At 44.0% G+C, this 22,533-nt stretch overlaps 1 protein-coding gene across 1 annotated transcript in view; it reads right to left on the bottom strand.

The window, feature by feature from the left end:
- The window catches only part of cacna1c (calcium channel, voltage-dependent, L type, alpha 1C subunit), a 110,328-nt gene that overhangs the window by 56,473 nt on the left and 31,322 nt on the right, over positions 1-22,533 (bottom strand). Inside the window, 1 exon segment of the mRNA XM_030113594.1 lies at positions 854-993. Coding sequence (XP_029969454.1) covers positions 854-993 — 140 coding nt within the window.

Raw genomic sequence — 22,533 nt, 5'->3', positions numbered from 1 at the left:
AATTAGACCGTTTTTATTGCATTACCGTAACTGTCAAGTCCACTGGCTATAGCAAAAATTACCCATGAACAACGATATGCACAAAGCGCAGCTGGCAACCAGGGCCTGGATGTTTCCATGTGTGCGCACAGACACACACACGCACACGTTCACACACACACATTTAAAAAGGGGGGGGTTTAACCAGATGGGCTATGTTGCTGAGTCGCAGATAAAGAAAAACGGAGCAGAGTTTTGCTATCAGCATCTCACAAGCTAATCAGTTTAAGCTTCACCAACACACTGTAGGCCAAAGTTTACTGCAGCTTCGACGGGGAATCACTGCAAAAAAAACCAAAAGAAGCTCAGTTTATGCCAGCACTTTCTGGAACAAAGTCGTGTGTGTAATTTGTTGGCTTTAGATATAACGAAACATAACACCTTTTTTTTTTAAATTTTAGTAAAAACTTTAACTTCACTTATTCAAGTACTTTTTTTTCTCATTTAAATGAAATTAAAAAAAAAAAAACTCAAAAACAAGCAAAAACATGGCAGCTTCTCAGCTGTTCTGAAACAAACGAACAAACGGAAGAGGATCATGTGAAATGCGATCTAATTTTGAAAGACGCGAACACTGCGAGTACCTCTGGCATGAGCCAGAGTCTGCCAGCCGTCTTGGCTTTCCTCTCATTGTTGACAGTGATTACAACCAGGGTGCTGTAATTAATCTGCCAGTGATGTGCGGATGTTTTTAAGTGTGTCAGGTAACGTTTGAAAGGAGACTGTGAGGAACAGCCGGGCGGGATTTTGTCTCTGTCGTCTCCCGGGTAAACTTCCCTGATTGATTCCGTCGGGAACATTCCCGTGCACTCACCCTACGACCACAATGATGAAGTCCAGCAGGTTCCAGCCGTTCCTCAGGTAGGCGTTGGGGTGGAAGAGCAGGCCGTAGGCTATTACCTTCAGGAACGCCTCCACGGTGAAAATGATGAGGAACAGGTACTCCACGCGCTCCTGCGGAGACAGAGGCATGACAGGGTCACCTGCTGGTCCGAGCAGCAGCAGGAGGCTTTAGCGAAGGACAAAAAGGAAGTAAATTACTTTACATTACTGAACATCAACGCTTCTAATAACTTGATATCAAACTTTTTGGGAGTAGTTTCTCCCCCTTTATGAGACACAGGATCAGAACTTTATCACACATTCATTAAAAACCATAAAGTCACTTATTTTCCCCACTGCAACGATAAAGATGTTGTGTTAGAATTGTGAGCACTGGCAGGACATTGCTCCTCTGGGTTTATCAGCATGAAAAACATGCTCCCCAGCTCTGCGTACACGTGTGTGTGTGCGTGCGTGTGTTTGAGTGTGTTTCTTTATACGTGAACATGTATTTGTCTAACTTGCGATCTTGTACACAATCAAAGCATTTTGATTATTTAATCAAACTGACTCTCTTCCTGTTCCTACGAAGCTATTCTCTGGTGAGGGGAAGGCATGCACAGAACACAAACACACACACACACACACACACACACAAGGAGACACACACTACTACAGAGTTCCCCAGAGACTGCTGTCAAAGCGACGACCCCGTGTGAGGGGGTCCTGGGAAATGTCCCCAATTGGCCTTGAAATAAAGAAGGATCATATTTTGACCACTTCAAAGCAGTAAACCAACCATCACCCGTCTAATCATGGATCTATGCATCCGTCAAGTGTGTTTTCTAAAGTTTATCCTGCTTGTAGCTGCACTGACAAACGGTTGTCCTTTGTTCACGTGTACATAAAATGACACTATATTTAGAAATATTTAACGCCTTTTTTTCCTCTCTGAGTCCCTTTGAGAGAGAAAAAAAAAATAAAAGACTATTTTACGTCAATCCATCCTTCCATCTCTTTCCTTGCTCCTCCTCTTGTTCCTACTATTTTTCCCATGGACACTTGCACTCAGAAGGCCAGAGGTCCGGGACAGAAGGCCGGCCAGGTCTCTCCAGGCTGGAGCTGCGTCTCTGGGAAGAGTTATCTGCTGAACCTGGAGCTGGAGGGAAGCGGTCACGGAATATGGATTCAAGTTCACCAGAACAGCTTCACAAGCTGCATCCTCCTAAATTTAGCAAGTACTCAAACATTCAAAGAGTACTTGTGGATTTTTAATAATAGAATCGCATATTTAATATAATTCTTCATCATTTTATCACCCAGTCTTACTGCACGCCACACAGTGAGCATTAGCAGTCTATGCAGAAGTAATTAATCTCACAAACACACACACACACACACACACCTTCCCTCTCGAATACACAAAAGCACTCCATCACACTCCCTCTAAAACACACATGCAGATACGCAGAGCCGCGCCATGTGTCTGCTTGTGACAGGCAGACAGTGCGGCGCTCAGAAGCATAAAACAAAGAAAAACATCTGCTGAGAACAGCTCAGGCTGACACACACTCGAGCACACACTTCCTCCTCTACCTTCATTCATACAGGCCCATAAAGGACAAAATCCATAAGGGCCACGGCTAATCTGGTTAGTCACTGGAAATAGAGGGGGGGCGAGGAGAAGGGAGCGCGAGGAGGAGACAGACGAAAGAGGCGGGGACTGAGAGAGGGAGGACGGCAGACGGGACGAGCGAAAGGTGAGCATGCGGGGGCAATAATTCAGTTAGCTGTGATAGGTCAACCAAACCACCTATCCATCAACCGGGCCAATCGGATTAGGGTATCGACATCCTACCATACAGCGGACAATGCTTCCATTTGCAATGACCTTCTGCGTGTGAGTGTGTGTGTGCTGCGAGACCGGATTAGCCAATAAGCTGTATTTGAAAGATCCCTCAGATGCATCATAGCTCTACACAAGTGCGTCGCTTTTCAAGCACTTTTTAATAGATAAACTTGAAAAAAAAAAAAAAAAAAATCCCACCTTGAACAGACTGCGACAGCTATTCAGCTGAGAAAACACAAAGCCAGAGATCGTCGACGGAAACATTTTTCTTTTCAAGCTTGCTTATTGAAAAAGGCTTCTAGATTGACATTTAGTGATTAGCATGAGTCCAGAACGAGGTGAAACTTTCTTCTGAAGAGATCCATTCAGCAGATCATTAAGCTGCGCGGCTCAAAGTGTTTATGTGAACATGCTGAGTCGGCCAATATGACGTAACCAAGAGAGGTGCCATTTTCCGAACGCCGTCAGACGTTCTTTTGAATTCGGCTGGACGCCGTTCACAGCCGGCCTTTAATCCACCCGGCCATTTTTCCAAACCAGACTCGGGGTGCAGGTGCGTGGAGCCTCTCCAAAGCCAACACATGGTGAAATGCAAAGTGAAACCTGGACGGCTTTCCAGTTCATTACAGGGCAAAAGGCGAAGACAAACAACCTGCTGTACACGCACGCATGCACACACACACACACACACACAAAAAAAAACCTCCATCTGAACATGGCGTGCCCCGTGTCACATGATGCTCAGTTATCAAGGGAACATGATGCTCCACTGGAGTTTAGGCAGATGTCAATGCAAACCGTATCAACTCTCCATCCACCTTCAGTCACATTTTAAAGTCGTGCAGCTGATCCCAGAGGAGTATATTTCACCAGTGCATCACAGGACAAACAAAGACCCACAATGCTGCAGTAATTGCGATTTAGAGATTTCCATTCAGTCATTCTATCCTGACTGAAGCAAGCATCAACACGTGAGGCCTCAACTTAACATAAGCAAGATAAAAATCAAGGCTAAAGTCTTTGTAAAGTTACAGTCGCACTCTTTCTTCGCCTGTGTCACTATCAAACTACTGCAGCTCGTCTTCCTTCCCTTTTTTCTGCTCATCTTATCCCTTTCTTCTACATCTTCACCTCCTCTGTCTTTCTTCCCCTCATCTCTCGTTCTCTCCATCTCTGTGGGTGCCAACCTGAAGTTACCATAGAGACCAAGATGGGTTTCGACGTTACCATGGAAACTGTGGGCTGCAGCAGCAGCGGCAGCAGACTTTCTACTCTTTTTTTTCTTTCTTTCCCTCTCTCTCTTTCTCTCCCCCTCTCTTCTCTCCATCACACACACGCAGATGACACTGATCAGTACTGTACCGAGAATATCCACCGCACAGAGTCCCCTCGCTGCTCCTCTGTCGTCATCCGGACTTCCTATTGTGTGTCCACGTGCACAGGCGTGTTACACCGACACGGGCGTGCTCCGGCTGTGTGGGGCTGTGTGCTTGCGACTGCTCCAGTGATCTGTGCCGTGTGCTTGCTTCTCACCGCCAGCTGATCGCACGCCACTTGCTCTTACATGGAGAAGTGTGTGTTCTATTACCGTCCACGGCCAACGACAAACAGCTTGTGTTCACAACGAGATGCAGCACTGTTTAAAAAGTCCGAGATTACAATGCTGTACCAGTCTAGTACTTATTGTAGATCAGACATTGAGAAAACTCTATTTTATACTTGTGGTTTTAAAAATGCTATAATTGTCGACTCCTACACTCATCCAGTAGTGCCGCCAGCAAAGATGATTTGATGACATTAAAAAGAATAAAATCGAAAGTGCTAAATATGCAACGTAAGCAGAAATAACTGAAAAAGCTGTTTGAACAACTCGCACAGATACAAACAATTCTATTTATTCTTTTATTGATAACTTTTTGACCCCCGACTTTCTATTTTAACAGAACCTTAATCAAAGCTGACAGCACTGCACCATCTGTCACTGTTCCAGTACTTGGAAGTCCACTTTCCCCTCCCATTCAAACTCTTTTCGTTTGCGCAGGCCAACGCTCGAGCTCAGCTGTGCCGAGTGATGAACGTGCAAAGTTCAAGAGCTGATGGCTGTTTTCACATTCATCTGCTGAAGATGGGAAGCTTCTGGTTGCTCAATAAAAATGTAATTTAAGAGGCCGGCTCCACAAGCATGATGTGGAAACTTGAAGCTTCCGCTGAGTACTCAGTGAAAATGGATTTACCGAGAATAGTGGCATGCTTGAGTTGTTTGGCGATTTTGGGGATTTATAACCCACATGTAAACTTCTATCTATAACAGCTCCATCCATTCCTAACGAACGCATCCGCTTGTCGTCATGCTCAACGGGTCACAGTCATAAACAGCGTAACTGAAAAATCCTTGTTCCAAGTCAAATCACTGTAGAAATCGCACCGTGCGTCCAGTATTCCTCTGCCTTAATGTGGACATGCTCCCATTAATTTCTCCCCCCCCCCCCCCCCCCCCTTTTGTTTATCTTTTGTTTCCGGCGGTATTATGATTATCAAAGTTTACAGGAAGACAAAAAAACTCCTGTTTCCAGGCAACTGCACTGTAGCTGGAAGATGAATAGAGAAAGACAGAAGGAAAGAGAGAGAGAGAGAGAGAAACTAACGTGGTGTCTATTTGCATGCATTTGACAAAAGTCTTGACACACAATCTGTCTGTGGCAGTTGATTATCAAACCACGTGTGTGTAATGTGATAAAAGAAATGATTCACATTAGTCTTCTCTAGCCGGGAACAGGGAGCATGCAGTAGCTGTCACTTGTAGCGTCTGCATTTACTGTATTTGGAGAAAAATCATCTTAATCTGGAGTTAAATGAAAGCATTTCACCATTACGCCATCCATCAATGTTAGTCTCACGCACTAAATGTCACGTGTTAGTTACCTTCACCTTTTATCAATTTACCCCACAAAAGAGCAAATCAACCTGTTTGAATGCAACTTCTTGTACGAAACTGAAAAATCAAGTGTGTGTGCATAAAGAAGCCGCTTGGGCCGAACCGTGGTTCAACGGCGCGAGTTCAAACGTCACTTAAGCCTCGAACAAACAGAGGTGACCGAGGCTCGGTCGAGTCACACTGACTGAGAGAGGTTGGTAAAACAAACACTGGAAAACAACTGCAAATACAGACTGTGTGTGGACAACCGGAGACAATATTTAGGATGGCAAAACAGCGAGGAGAAGGAACGGAAGGGGGGAGCGAGAGGAAGGCAGAGACAGAAGATGAAGAGAAACAGAGTAATTGGTCTAAAAATACAAGAACACGGGAGCATAAATCATCTAATATAGACAGCTACTGTGTGTGTGTGTGTGTGCGTGTACTGGTTGATGTTGATGAGTGGAGGTAATGGGTACCCTTGAGAGAAGAGAAGTAAATGAAGAATGCAGAAAATGGCATGAAGAAAGCGGGTGTAGGGAACCATATGTGAGGAGATGGAAAATGAAAATACCTCAATGAACGGATAAAGAAATACATCGCTCTGTTTTTGCCCATTCTCTCTATTCAGCTAACGTCGTCTGTCTGTCAATTGTAAAACGCTTCCTCTCCAGCTCTGCATTCAGTATAGTCTGTTTTCGAGTGTGTGTGAGTGAGTGTGTGTGTGTGTGTGTGTGTGTGTGCCTGCACCTACTGACTTATCACGACTCCTCCAGCCTCCTGCATCACGCACATCGTGAGGGTTGAATTCAGACCGCATCTCCTTGCTCGCAGTCTTTCTCGCACGTCACACACACACACACACACACACACACACTTACAAATACACACACGTGCGCGTGCGCACGCATACCCTCATACAAGGGGGGAAACACACATGCGAGGAAGTTACAAATGAAGACAAAGTGGAATGACAGGCGAACACACAGATCACTGCAGCTGTCTGCTAAACCTCTGGGACAAGATAGATTACTATAGTCTGTAATTCTTTGTGTGTGTGAGTGTGTGTGTGTGTGTGTATTATAATATTTCCTATGGGGTTAAATAAATAGCTGTTACTTAAAAAAAAAAGGTAAAGATGTGTTAAAATCTTCAAAATCATCAATAATCTGCAGGCAAGTATCTACTTAAATATGATGCAATTGGATTTGAATCTTTTTTCATCTTTATTAAGTAGTAATATAGAAACAATCCTAACCCTAACCCTTTGCATCAACAACACCATGAACTAACAGCTTGCGCGCTGAAACAGTTTTGTTTGAAATATCAAGATTCCCGATTGGACAAATAACCAATTAAATCATGGTAATTCAATATCGGCTCCTGGAAAATTATACTTGGGCTGCTACATGTAACTCATGATATCATTACGGGAGGAGCAATTATCGAAGAAAACAACTGTCAGTGCAACTGATAGTGTTAAAGAGTCCTCGTGTATAAGGCTGGACGTACGGTGCGTTACGGTGCCTTTGCAGTGTTCTGACAAAAAAGATACCAGTGGCAGTGCACAAGGCTATGACTTTGTTTTAAATGATAAATTTAAATGAAAAAAAGCACTGTTATATGCGCACCTTATTTTGAGCGAGTGAAACAAAGGGATTTTTTTTCAGAACCCCTTTTTTGTCCACAGCCCTTAACTCTTTCTCTCCCCATTTGTTTTTGCCCTCTGGGGTCTTCATGGGCACAGATAAATGATCCTGCCGGCGTGGCATAAAGATGGAGGAGGATGTGTTTGAAGCACCAAACAAATCACCGAAACAGAAATTAGACAAGTACGGATTTCATTAGGCGACGACTGTCAGCGCACATAAAAAAGAGCCTGAAACCTGCCCAACAGCAAACCAAGAGAGACTCCTCAGATTCCAATTACAGTATTCCCAGGATTTCCTATCTTCCACTGAGCAAGACACGGCGATATAGTCGGTCTCATTTCTGCACTTTCATTCTTTTTCGCAAGTCAAAAAGTGAATCGTTGGGAAAAGCTTCACAACCGGCATAACTACGATTTGAAAATCCATTTTATTGGAAGATGTGTTTAAAAAAAAAGTACTGAATAAACACAAAAGAGTGTGAAGCTTGTTTTTTGGGCCCTTCTGAAGATGTTCTGATTTCACAGTAATATACATGTGGTGAAGAAAGTTAAGTCACACGTCAAGTTAACACAAGATCTGAAGTTTTGTCACAATTCAAGAAGTATTGAGACACACACACACACACACACACACACACACACAGTGACAATGTGGGAAGTGTGGTGTATGCGACAGGACCAAACTCTGCCTTCTAGGTCTTCACCCACTGAGATCAAACATTGCATTTTGTGTGTGTGTGTGTGTGTGTGTGTGTGTGTGTGTGTGTGTGTGTGTGTGTGTGTGTGTGTGTGTGTGTGTGCCTGCAGATGTTCATGCGTCTGAGCCCCGCTGTGTTAACATATGGTTTCCTCAGATATGATGCTCCAACAACCATGTAGTGCAATAAAGCTGAGTTTATATTTCAATCTTCAAATGGGAAGGCATTTGAACCAGAAGTGGATTAAAGTCATTTAAAGTGTGAAGATAATCTAGACATTTGTTTTTGAATGAATTTTACGTGCCTTCATGGTATAAAGTTTGCTACTTGGATCATTTCTGAATGTTGTAACGTTCATATTTAATCAAAAATAAAGAGATTCCTGCTGAGAAACGCCATTCCGATGCCGATGAAATGCAACCATTTGCACCTGACTCTGCAGTGATAACTTTAAGCTGCATAGTTTCACTAATATTCACATGCAAGAGGTGCCAGAAAAGTCCTGAAACCATTCCCATGATGCTTTACTTTGATTTTTGACTTGAAATTGCCACATGGTCAGTTTGCGTCTCTTTTTTCATGTGACACTTTTTGTTTTTGTGTTACTTGGACAGTCAGACTAACACAAACATACACACCAACAGACAAATCAGAGTAACTCATTAACCTTCAGTGTATTTCTTTAGACTGTGGGAGGAGACTAGAGTAACCAGAGAAGACCTAAAAACTAGGAAAAGAAAAGAAAAATGCAAATGTTGAAGTTTAAGTTAAAAAAAAGAACAGAATTTTAATCAATAATAACTCCTACAGCCGTGTCAGTGCTTTCCAGTCAGCTCTGCCTGTTCTTCCTTCCTCTCTCCATTGAGTATGTAGCTGCAGTGCTACCGAGCCTGCCCACTTGTTGCCCCCTCAGGAGAAGACTTGCCCCTGGCTGATGAGGGTCAGGTCCGAGGGGCAGAGGGCTGGTGGGGGCCCCTGGATTTTCCAGGGCCGATCAATGCAGCATGTCCGAATCCCTAAGAGGCATTCGCAGAGCCGATTAAGGACAGCATGGGAAGCCGAGAGAGGACAGGGGAGGATAAATACCGAAATTAAAATAAAATGACCAGTTTCTAAAACCAGCTGTGCCATAGGCAAACCATTAGAAATACAGCAGCACTGATTTACACCAGAGGCATCCGGAAATATTGATTTACTACTTTAGAGCGCGAATTACTTCATGCCCCGCTTGTTGAGAGCAGATTTCTCCCGGACAACAAATAAAAGAAACCTCCTCTCTGATTCTCCCGCTGTCTGTCGGCCTCTCTTGCCGTCTGTCCATGTTGAATTGCTCCTATCAGGCCCAAACACACCGCTCTATCTCCCCACAGAGCGCTGGAAAAGCCCCGCCTGTGAATGTGTGCGCGGCTGTTTGTTAAGAATTGCTCCATCATTCCTCCCCTGGTTAATGTCCAGCGGAGCGAGACGGGAGCACAACACGGAGAAAATGGAGAAACAGAGATACAATGAGAAAACACTGACAAGTGTGTCAGCGAATGTGTGTGTGTGTGTGTCAGTGAAAAGGAGAAAATAACACTGAGGTGTGGAGCCATAAAAATTAAATGCAATTACAATGAAATACAGTTTCTTAGTGGTATTCTGTACTTTAAGGATTAACTGTTTGGATTTACACATCGTCTCCCAAAAAACATTCATTCGCCAGTTTTTCTTTGATCTGATCATAAATAGTCATTTAAAATGGATGGGGACAATGTAATCTGATTGAAGTGTTTACATGAGATGATTTTAATTGGATCGGCTCTCATTTGGAGCGCTTACGGCTGTGGAAATTCGATGTGATGTCAGATTGTGGCGACTTTCTATGAACTTCCATCGGCGCGTCTTGGCCCCTGACCTTGCAAATCCCGGCTGATGAAATATGATTAAAGAGAAGAAGGCTTGTGTAGCTCTCCGACTGGGTGCCATGGCAATGTCACCATGACACCCAAACAGGATTAGCTGCTAACACCCACTCCCCTGCTGTTACCATAGTAGCACTGTTGAGCCTGCGACCCACCAGCTATAAAAAGACAAACTAAACTTCAAGAGAAAGTGAACAAAGTAATCAAGACAGAAGAAAGTGGAAACAAATTAATCTATCCTTGGTATTCAACATGTTAGAGTCGACTGGAGACTGTTTTCGGCGATGGACCTAAAAGGGAAAGAGCAGGAGAGGAGAAGCGGACTGAAAAAGATGATTGGGTCTATTAAAAAGGCGAACGGGGTTATTAATCAGGACGCAAAAGAATGAAATCCAGTTTTCGCTTTCTGCCCTCTCAGCTGAAGCCTCAGCGGGTCAGGCCTCACCCTGTTTCCTTTCCACTTTTTGAACTCCATCAGCTCTTTTCTCTGACTATAAAATTCAACCACCTCTTTCTGTCTTCAGTGAAATGAATGAAACACTCGGGTTTGTTCAGTTTTAGCTTCCACTTCGCCTGGCTTTTCTCTTGTCTTCTGTTTTCTCACCATAACATCCTCTATTGTGTGGTTACAGGGTGTAAAAAGTTATTTCTTGCCTTCATTTTAGTTGTTACATTTGACTTTTTTTTTTCAATTTCACAGTTGAACATTTAAAATTTCTATTGTGGCCACTTCCTGGAATTCGAAATTTCCATGTTGATATGCCAGTGAAGAGAGGAAAGAAGATGTTGTAGCTTGCAGATATCTGATGGAGGGCTGCAACGGAAAGAAGTGAGTAGGAAATGAGCAATATTAGCTTGAAAAAAGGAGCCATGGACAAGCAAGAGTGGGAGATGCAGGAAAAAAAAAGCTGCTACTGCAGGAGTGTGATACGTGACATATGCTTAGTTATGGATGAGTAATACTTTGATGCCCGACGGTTCCGGGAACACAGCATACTGCAGTTTAATGTGTATTTCACATGTGAGACGTGTCTCAGAAGGATTAAAAAGAAAGCCATACTTAAACTTGGCATGTGATAGAATGTGTTGCGCTCGGCATTAAGTGAACTTCACGTCACGGTGATGCTGTGTGTCCACTGTGCAGCACTGTATTCCCTGATGCATCCCCTCCAGCTCCATAATCCCATACTATATCTACCTTTTCGCAATTCCATATAAAGCCGTATACAATCTTTCCTCCTCGTGAAAACCGGCGGAATTATAGAGAAATGTTTAGGAAGGGGGACAATGTTGTGTGTTCAGGGGTTTATGCGAGCTGTATGCATTTCTCAGATCAAAGGCAAAACAAAGCTCACATGCACCACCTACACTTTCCCTTTCAGCTCAGTGGGGAACACAATGCATGTGGCCTGTGGCCCCATACAGGCATGGCCATAATTAGCTACATGAAAGGCACACACAGGCGCAGACGCACGCTCCATACATCACTATCTCAGGCCACACAGAAAATCAACTCCCACATTCACTGGTCTGCACTGCATAATTGGGGGACAGCAGGCATTATGGATGTCTGTGCATATGTGTGAATGTCAGTGTGTGTGTGTGTTTTCTAACGTCACAAGACTGAGAGGAAGACAGTGAATGAAGGAAAAGAGAAGGAAAAAAGACACGGTGTACATTTTAAATTGCATACAAACTGGTACTGAGGCAACAAAACCAGCAAAAAGATGTGGTGCCCTTTAACGCAGGTTAGAAGTGTGTGTGCGTGTGTGTGTGTGTGTGTGTGTGTGTGTGCATGCATGCTGACTCTTGCCTTTGAGATGAAACGCTCGCCCTCTCTGAGCTTTTACTGATTCAGCCAATGCCACAGCACACAAAGAGTGCATGTGAGTGTGCATGTGTCAGCGAGAGGGTACATGCACGTCGATGTAAACACTTGTAAAAATTTTAGCCTCCTGTAAGTTTGTGAAAAAAAAAAGAGTAGCTATCACGCTGGTGGGACTGATCCTGCTGCATTCCTGTGAGGAAATGTGTTTTTCTTTGTCCTTTTTCTGACTAAATTCATCACTTTGTCCTCAGCCGAACTTTAAAGTCCTTACTAAGGTCACCCGATGCTAACTTGTCTGACCGTCCACTTGGAATTGCTGCCCTACACACACACACACACGGCATACTTCACCCTCCAGCATCTCGCTTGCTGTGGACAAACAGAGATTGAGTGGACACTTTCTGCTTGTCCAATAAGGTCAGTGTAGGAGTGATGTCCCAGAAGCTATGAGGACAGCTAATGGACTGTGGCCCCTCCCCACACACCCTCACCTAACCCTCAACATCCTGACTGCTTGCTGCATGTTAAAAATGCACTTATTTACATTTATAGTCATGCTGAATTAGAGAATCAGTTGTTTTTATACTTGGAAGTATATTTTTATGTAGTTATTTATTCGTTGTTTAATGAGAAAAACATTTTTCTCAAGTGTATGCGAAAAAAACTGTGAAACCAATTCAAAAACCAATGAAATGATTAATGGGTCAATAAATAGATGTTTACTACACAGCGTGGAAGTGGACCTGCTGCATGCGTTTCGTCTGAGATGCAGCTCTGGTGACACTGTGGGAGGAGACGTGTGGTTCAAGATTGTAACAACATCCTTATGTCTACCACTTCTATGTGGATACTCTCGCAAATGTGCTTCACACCTTAAGCTCATCAGTTTGTGAGACCAAGGAAAGAGAGCGAGGAAAATAAAGCACAGCAGTAAATATATATTTTTGTTGCTCAATGGCTTCAACAGCAAAAGTGGCGATTGTTTGTTTATCAGCTGAGTCGCTGAGCTTCTCAACTTTCACACTGTACCCCAATTAAAGAGCATTCAGTCTTAAAGAGTTGATAAAGTTACTGGCTTGCAGTACTTCTTTAGAAAGTCTTAGGGGCTTGAGATGAGAACATTCCTTTACATGAAGTGACAACATCAAGCAAACGTTACAAAGTCCTGTTTCAAATTGCACAGAAGTTTTGATTCAATGCTTGAACTGTTCCTCAGGTGGTTCAATCGCCGGCTCCCTCCTGGACTTCGAAGCCCCCAGTGGCCTCGACGTTCATCAGCGACATCCAGATTTATAGAATTCGATGCTTTAAAAGTAACAGCAGCTGTGAAACTGTAATTAACATCAATACAGTGGAGCTTTGCAGCGGTTCATTTCCATCCCAAGCAGTGAGCTCGGAGCCATACGGGCTCACGAATCAACCGCGAGGGGAGAGATAAAGACATATCGATAGCATTGAGGCAGAAAGAGAGATGGAAGAAAAGGAGGGTAATAAAATTAATCTAGTTTCTCATGTTCCTTCAGTCTCCTTGCTGTCATTTTACCCTTGCTGTCACTGCATCTGAATGTGTGTGTGTGTGTGTGTGTGAGTCAGTGGGAGAGCGTGATGAGCCATGAATGATATTGGATATTAGCCTGTCAGACACAAACAAACACACAGGCACCGACACACACACAGCTTCCCCACACAGCAGTATATCACAGAGATGGGCTGGTTACAAGGACGCGCGCTCGCTTCTATAGGCCGCATGCTTTTCACCGCTGACCGCCTCTCTTCTCCTGCCTCCCTGACTTACATAACCCTTTGGTTTCGCAGGCTCCATTATAACTTTCTCTGCAAACTTTCTTCATAATGTCTCCAGGTTTACCTCCCTGCATTAACTGTATGTGTGTGTATGAGTGTGTGTGTGTGGAAGTGTCTCTACCAGCGACTTTGTTAAAAGCTGTGTCCGCACACCAGCATTAGTTTTTGATCGAATCGTTTAGATTGGCTCAGCTCTGGACCCTGCGTGTGTGTGCGTGTGTGTGTGTGTGTGTGTGTGTGTGTGTGTGTGTGTGTGTGTGTGTGTGTGTGTGTGTGTGTGTGTGTGTGGGGGGGGGGGGGGGGGTGTCTATCGCTGAATGTGCGACAGAGCTGGCCCCTCATTAACCGTCCACCCAGTGTTGTGATGTGAACTCCCGCTGAGTCTGGCATGTTGACCAGCTCTTGCAATCCATCCCTCCATCATTAGCAGGCTTTGTTTCCTCCGCCTGACCGGCCTTCTTTCTCCCCGGTGCCTGGGAGGAGGACGGCTTCTAATGAAAAAGAACGGGAGGAATCTTCGACTTTTTCCAATAAACAAACCTCTTTTATATAAATGCAATTATTTGTTAAGCTGTCCTCAAAATTTGCAGCGAGTCCAAGAAACAAGTTCGCTTAAGAAAAGAAAAAAGAAATGCAATCTGATATGCTATAACAGTCATTAAATATAACACCTCTATAGCTGTTTGGCACAAACTCGCCGATGACGGCATCGCGGAGCGAGACTGTGCAAAGTCCACTGAAATTCAGCCTGACAGTTAACATTAAACAGCATGAAGTCGCTCCGGTTGTGTGTTTGTTTTACTCTCGGGCGGTAGTAGTGCGCAGCACTTACATTTTGACAAGGGTTGGGGAAGGTTTCATGCTGCTGGCACTCGCGTCGCCCAGTGATCCTGTGTTTGTCACAGTGACTCTGACTCACTGTTCCTGACTGCTGGCATAAGCCTCTCATTGGCCAACTCTTGCATAATGCTTCCTCTCTGGTCCAGTGTCTGTTGCCATTGTTAAAATTCCCATCTCAATGGGCCGTAGGAGAGCTTCTGATTGAGAACACTGACTAGAACTTGGATTGTAACTGTTGTCACTGTTTTCCCGCCAGCAGTATATTTAGCATGAGCATGAGTGAACCGCAACACACTACGAGGACTGGTTGGTTCCAGTTCAGGAAATTCTGATGACTTCTTTTTCTTAACGCTATTTAACAAATTGTGTGCTCTCGTGGTTTGTCAGAGATGCAAAACAAAACACGCATGTCACTGGTGACCGTTAAAATGTGATAGAAATGCTCGAACAGAAGATAATGAGGCACCATGAAATCAATTCCCTGAGTGCTGGACTGACGCCACCATTTAAATCAGTTGCATTTTTCCAACTAATTGTAATTTACATTCATTGATTTTGTCCTATTAGGCACTGTTGTGTATATTTATTACTATTATAATTACCATAATAGCAATAAACCAATGTGCTCATTAGAAACTTCGAAGACAAGCGTTTCTTTTTTTAATGTGTGCATTGAATTTTCTCCATCAGTAAATGTGTGACTGATCGACTGTTTTTACACTGCTGGTCACATTTACACATTTAAGAACACACTCATACACTCAGTGGTGACAGCTTCTTTATGGGAGCGGTTTGGGATTCCAGATCAGGGAGAACGATGCGAGTAGAACCAAGCTGAATTTGGAGCTGCACACTTTTCAAACTGTCTAAGAATAATACGATCCAATTAAAGGGTATGAGAATATAATTATTTCACTAAAGTGTATGTTCAACCTGTGATATATTTATATCGGAGAGTCAGCATGATTAAAATGGGAATATGTCCAATAATGGGCTCCTTCTCAGCTGCACTGCTACTTTATTTACCGCGTTGCTCGCATTATGGCCAGGCTCTCGGTGTGCATGTTAACCTCGCCGCTAAGTTAGTTAGCCCGCTTCCCAGCCAGGACTTGGGCTGGTCGCCATGGCAACACGAGCCTCCTCTCTCTATAGGAAGCACATCTGTAGGGCGAAGTGTCCTAATGGTCTGCTGGAGGCTGACGCACACGGCTGACCGGAGGCGGCGGTCCGCCTCCTGGGAGAGGACAGGCCGCTCCGCTCTGGACACGGGGACGGCGCCGCTCTGGACACACGTGGATGGAACCCAACATGTTGCGGGACGCCGCTCATTAACACACCTGCCCTTCATCGCGTGTCCCCGTGTGAGGACGAACCAATGACAGGACACAGGAAAGAAAGACACAGTAAAAGACACCAGCCTTGCAAATGAATAGAGGAAAGAAAAGAGGTAGAAGAAGCACATGAAAAAAAATGTTTCATGGTTAAATATTGCATCTTTAGTCTGGCATAAGTGTGTAAAATTTAAAACAAATGTATTTAAATATGAGCTACGCAAGCTCAAAGAGTCATTAGCATTCAAAGTGGGGCTTTTAATCTTCATTTCTCTCTTTTCATCTTTCACTGTTACCTCTGTCCTTTAATGCTGCACCTTACTCATAAATCTGTTTTCATTCTTGCTCCTCTTCTACCTGTCCAAAGGTCATTTTTGCTCTTTAAAATCTATATCTACCATTTCTTTCCGGTGTTTGTATGTGAGTTGGTCCACCTACCAACATACTCAATAAACACACCTCTTCCTCATCTCTTCCCTTATTCCTCCAGAGCATGCCCATTAGTTCTGCTTGCTTGGTGTGCGATGGAGCCTGTCTGCCACGCTGGCCTCTTCCGAGACCCCACCGGAGCCGCTGTGGAGCCTCCGATTCATCAATCTCCCTGCAGCTGGCAGGAAACTGACCCACAGGGCACAGTCCCTGCTGGCCACCTGGAGCCAAGATGGCTGCCGGGGCAGGAGAGGGAAGGAGAGGAACCAAAGCAGGCGGCAGATATGGGCCTTTACAGATAAAGAGGAAAAAAAAAAAAAAGATTTCTGCACAGAGACTGAGAGCCGAACAGTAGATGGTTGTGAAACTGTAAGAGTGAGAATAAAGGTGTGTGTATTTTCCTTTTTTTCCCTTACCCCTGACACTGATCCCTCCAGCTGTGTTTGGCTATCTCGCGGCCATCTCTCTCTCTCTTCCCGGGTGTGTGTGTGTTTGTGTATGTGTGTGTCAGAGAAGGCAAAAAGCCGGCATGCAGCTAAAAAAGAGATTTCATGGTACTAAGCTGATACAGTAAAAGCACACTTGAAAGCCACCGGGGTTAATAAGCATTCAACAAATGGGTTTATGGGGCTTCATGTAATCCCTCCAACATACACACAAATGCACAGCGCTTGCACACACCAACACACACCCACACACACAAAGTAAGGTGCACACACTCATTCATATGAAGGTGCCCAAACAGCCAGAGTCTCTCTGAACATTACTCGGACTCCTAAACATTGTAAAAAGCGGCCGTCAAAGAGGAAGAAGAGCGATTGGTATTAAGTCTTAAATAAAATGGGACAGGCTGTGCCGGCTAACAATATTACTCTGCCTGAAGCGAAGTCTTTCAACGCAGATTTGCTCGAAACGTTTGCACCTAAAATAGTGACGGCGGCTCCGAATCCATAAATACTGTGTCTGGTCAGACTGTCAGCACCACAGAAACATCCTGCACGGCACCGTTTGTGTTGTGACAACAGTCACACACTTGCCCCCCGGGTTTGCCCCGGTCCGGCTGCCGTCGGACGCCGAGGTTAAGAGCCTTGCTCAAGGGCCACTCCACCGCGTCCGCGGATGAAGCTGGGAGCGTGGCTCATTCGCTTTCACAGTCTGGGCTTTCCCCGCTCGTACGGGCACTCAGTCCAGTCTGCTTCCACTTCTACTTCCCTTCAATAAAACTGACAGCCCTTTTAGTGTCGAGCCTGACAGTCATTTTCACAGCAGCCGGGATTTCTGGGGAAATTTTCCTCAAGTAATGACTAAGTAGTACAAACTAATAAAAAAAAACACCAATTAAAGCTTCCGACTGAGTACGCGTCTATTCTCAGGCCATTCAGAACCCAAATATTTGATTTTAATGAACGGGGACGGCGGCACATCTTTACTTAAGTTCACCAACACAAATGAGACCAAACACTCACACCTCTTCGGTACATGTCATTACAAAAACACATTATCTTCCCTCTGTCTCACTATTCTGTAAGACTGAGCCGTGTGCTGCTGCATTGATGAGTCATTGATGACACACACCAGCGCGTACACACACACACACACACACACACACACACACACACACACACACACACACACACACACACACACACACACGTACACACAAAGGATCGTTAAGTCTCCTGCTCCCGGTTGTAAATGCACGAGCGATTTGGGATTGATGTATTTGAAGACTGCTATTGTGTCATCTGCCAAAAAGACACAGAGCACACACCGGAGCGTGTACATAAAAGCCCGCACACACACACACACACACACACACACACACACACACACACAAACACATACATGAAAAAAAAAAGCACATGAATTCACACTCATAATTACAAAGACACACAACTGAGGAATGGAGCCGGGGTCTGTTTCAGGCTCACGGCCTGGACTAACAATGGCAGCGAGACCTGTGGGACACACACACACACACACACACACACACACACACACACACACACACTTACACTCCCTGTCTCGCTCTCTTTCCCCCGTGGGTAGGGACACACAGTACATTCTGGGCTGTTGTTCAAAGCTTAGCAGGATTAGCTGCATGATCTTGCCACTTTTTTTTTTCTTCTTATTTTTAAATATATATTTTCATATTTTTAGCAGGGTTTGGCTTTGGAGGAAAGTACTTGAAAATAAACAGACATGTCTAATTTTTGTACAGCTATTTTCTGGAAAGCTCAACAGCCTCCACACAGGTGGGCTCTGTGCACAAAGGAGCAACAGCATGTGGACGAGAGCGATGTCCTGATTGGAATCCAAGGTCCTGTTTCACGCAAAGGAATATTTCACAAACTGTCTCCTGAGTTTTTTGCTTAAAGTCTGGGATGAGGTAATTTCATCTTAAGAAAAAAATAAAGTTTAATATTCAAAAACATACCTCGCCACCCAAGTGGGCTGTGAGTTTTGAACAAAGCTGCAGCGTTTTGTAAAAAGGTTAATGGTTGTCATATTGTTTCCATGGATCTATCCATTTTTCATGAAGCTGTATCTGAATCTGTATATGAACCAGGATAAACCCTGGAAAGAAAAAGAGAAATCCCATCGATGGATATCCTGAGAAGTTGCAACAGTTTGATCTGAACTTTAAATACAGATGACTTCAGTCAGTCAAATTGAAACAGCCACACATGCTGGAAACACGTTTTCCTTCTGAAAAGATCTCTTTGAAAAAAAATGTTTAGCCTCCAGCCATCTGCTTCTTCAGGTAACTGACGTCAGACGTTGTGATTGAAAGCTTTTTCAAATTAGTTTATGTAAACTTAACCTTCTAGTTTTGCTCATTAATAACTGATATAACCTTGTTTTTAGAGGCATTGATTTTCTTTTCTTTCCCAGATCGTCATCAACATCTCAGAACTCACTGAACTTTCCCAGATCATAACAGCTCAGTGCATGGACACAGCGTAGACAGTGAGGAACTCTACTGAAACGCTGCTGTAAAATGCTGTTCATGTGTATTTTGACAAGATCTTTTTGCTTTATTTCGAGATTATTACAAGAAAATTTAAATTTATCGTAATGTGGGGGAAACCATGTATGGACAGAAAACCACATTCTCACCTACTGGTAAATTAAGAGTCTCCAGTTTTCATGTTTTGGATGCATAATATCTAGACTACAATGAAAATATTATGGCAATTTGACTCTGAAAAACAAGACACCAGCAAGAACTGGATCTTTTTAAGACTGAACTTCCTTATTACTTGAATTTATTCTGTTTTCATTTCTAATTCTTTATTTAAATTTATTCAAAATGAATGTCTTCAGAAAACGTCTGACTCGGGGAGGAAATTAGCGGAGTTATAACAACTGAAAAAAGAAAGTCGCTCAAACTCAGTAGAAGCAAACCTGATTCAGAGCAAAAACTCTATGAGATGTTTAGACAAACCCAGCATAAGTTGTTTTTTTTCTTTTCAGTATCAGATGTCAAACTCAATTTAGTTCAGGCGATTTAGTAGAAAAATTCTGATACCTAGCGAGCGTTGATTGATCTCTTTTCCACAGGCATTGCTGCTATCTGCTCATCACATGGATCAAGAGCCATCACATTAAACGCCGACTTAAAATCTCGTCACGTCAACACTTCTGACGTAAAATTGGCCGTATTGAACTGATGGGATCGGGGGAGGTGGCGCATAAACCCGCTCATTGATCCCATCAGAGTCCATGTAAACAGCACGTTGGCCAGCTTCCCAGTGCCAGAGCTTTGTGCTCATGTCTGTTACATAACATCACCGTATGACGCTTCACACGCAGCGTTCTGTGGAAACCGGTGTTTGGATGTGTGATGCTGGCTAAATGACACAAACGGCCAACATCATCGAGTAAAACACAGGACACACAAGCTGAATCTGAACCCAAGAACAGCAAAACTGTATCATCTACATCTAATCTAAGATCATCTAATATGATCCTGGGAGGGGAGACTTCCTGGACTATGCCTTCTGCACGGCTCTCCACTCGTGCGAGGCTGTCTTTGGTGAAGAGCCTCTCATAGACAGACGCACAATGCAGCAGGAACATGTTGCTTGTGTAATAAAGTCATGTAATGGCACTGAGCTCATTCGAGCTCACTTTAAATAGTCTCCTTGGAGAAGGTTGACTTTGCCTTTTAAAACCAGTGCTGGTGATTTGTGAGCCTCCTGTGAATTCTTAGGGCTCGGTTTCAGTGAAGCAAGCAGTAGCAAGATGTCTGTGCCTCATTTTATTTCACATTTTGTCCACTTTGTGTCATTTTTTTTCTCTCCCTCGCTGAAGTCTTTGACTCTCTCTCTCTCTCTCTCTCTCTCGTTCTCTTTCTCGCTCGCTTTTACATCTTGAAGCTATCAGTGTCTTGGCAGCGAGACAACAGAGAGGCAACGCAGCACGTGGAGAGAACATACCCACAATTCCACTGCTGTGTCCAACACACACACATACATAACACGCGCGCACACACTTTGACACACACGTGTCTATAATTCCATTGTGTTAACTAGCTGGCAGAGAGCCTGCCTCAGTGTTTCCAAGGCAACAAGTTTGTACATTTAGCAATATTGTTGTGCACTGTGTGTGTGTGTGTGTGTGTGTGTGTGTGTGTGTGCAAGGCATTTGCTGCAGACAATATTGAAAACATATGAAAATTCAAAAGACTGTCATGCACATGATTTAATTGCCCCCCTCCCCCCCCAACCCTACCCGCTCTGGAGTTTTTCATGGACTATTGTTTGTGTCAGTATAAATCATAATTTCACACAGAAAGGATGAAGTTCCGTGAAAGACATAATCGTCCGCACTGATGTTTTGCGCCGCATTTCCCGGAGATTACTTCAAAGTCAGTATCTGTTCCCAGTTTGCTGCCGTCTTCCTTATGACACAGCGCGCGGGATTTATGGCCGGTCGTGTAATTCAGGCTTCAGGATATGGATGTTTGCTTTGTTTGAGCACAATTAACAATAAACAAACCTCTGCCAACTAACCGCTTTTAAGATACACAGAGACGAGTTACAAATATCCTGCTCGCTGCGATGTTGTACAATATTTGAAGTGTGTTTGACAGAAAACAACAGATGTCGGTGCCGCAGCGCAACAACCAAAACATGTTAGTCATGTTAGAGTGACATGATACGGGATCCTTTACAGATTTACTCATGTGTCTGCAACACCAGGTTAAATTTAGAGAATCAGCATTAGGACGTAATTGAAAGGACATACGATGAAAGTAAACATTAGAGGGTATAGTGAAAGAAAATAATGTAAAGTCGCATGATGAGCAAATATCTGCCTTCCCTGCCATGTAAGGGCTGCGTGTGTGCACAGGATTTATGTGTGTGATCCGGTTTGTTGAAGCACAGATGAGCTGAGTTTACGGAATGGTCGGCCAAGACAGGGACACTGCAGGCGCGTCTGCGAGAGAATGGTTTGAACCTTGAGCTGTCTTCCTTCTTCAAATGGTGGATAATGGAATTATAGAGTCTCTCCTGGCAAGTTCTACACACAGATACCCAAAACAGGAATCAGAGCTAATTATATTCTACCTCACAGACGCACACACACACACACGAAACGTGATGTATCAGGTCTGTGCGAGGTTCTGACATGAAGGGCGACTGCAGGGTATTATGCTGAACACTCGCTGAAAAAGCAAACACTTCGCAGTGTGTACAGCGTATAGCGGGATTATATTGGCATAAATACATAAACACACAACCATACACACACACACACACACACACACACACACACGCCAGAAGGATGCTTTTGACTGCATAAACAGTGTCTTCCCCTGAAGAAACCTCAGTGTAGAAGCTGAGCTGGGGTTCGATGTGTGTGTTTGTGTGTTTGTGTATAATGTCCTGCCTACCTTCTGATTTCATTTGCATATACAAACTACTGGAATAGCATGCGTTGGCATTCAAAGCAAAGTGTGCTACTACTCTTCTGATAGTTTCATTTCCAGAGAGACAGAAGAAAAATGTTGGGAAAGGAAAGAGAGAATGATGAAAGAAAGCGGAGAAAGCGTCACTAATGTTTCCTGCTAAAATATTCAGACTGCTGCCGCATGATGCGTCACTCTGTCCCACACATACACGAACACTTACACACTCTCGCATGTACACACTGAGCCAAGAGCCGTTCCTCGCCCCTCAACCCAGAGTCCCCGGCGGAGGAGCAGGCGGCAGCCGGCAGCCATATTTGACCATGTTGAACTTCCTGTTCAGCCGGATTTCTGACTCATGATTGGTTAATAATTTAGAGGAGGGAGGAAATTCAGTGAGTACAGCGGGGAAGCGGAGAAAGCTTGATTTGTTTTACATTGGAACAACAGCAAATATTTTCGGAGACCAGAATGTTTATAGACTTTATAAGAGATGGAAAAAAAATCAGAA

Source organism: Salarias fasciatus, chromosome 17 (genome assembly GCF_902148845.1).
Source record: "Salarias fasciatus chromosome 17, fSalaFa1.1, whole genome shotgun sequence".
Lineage (NCBI taxonomy): Eukaryota > Metazoa > Chordata > Actinopteri > Blenniiformes > Blenniidae > Salarias > Salarias fasciatus.
This window is presented reverse-complemented; position numbering and strand designations above follow the sequence as displayed.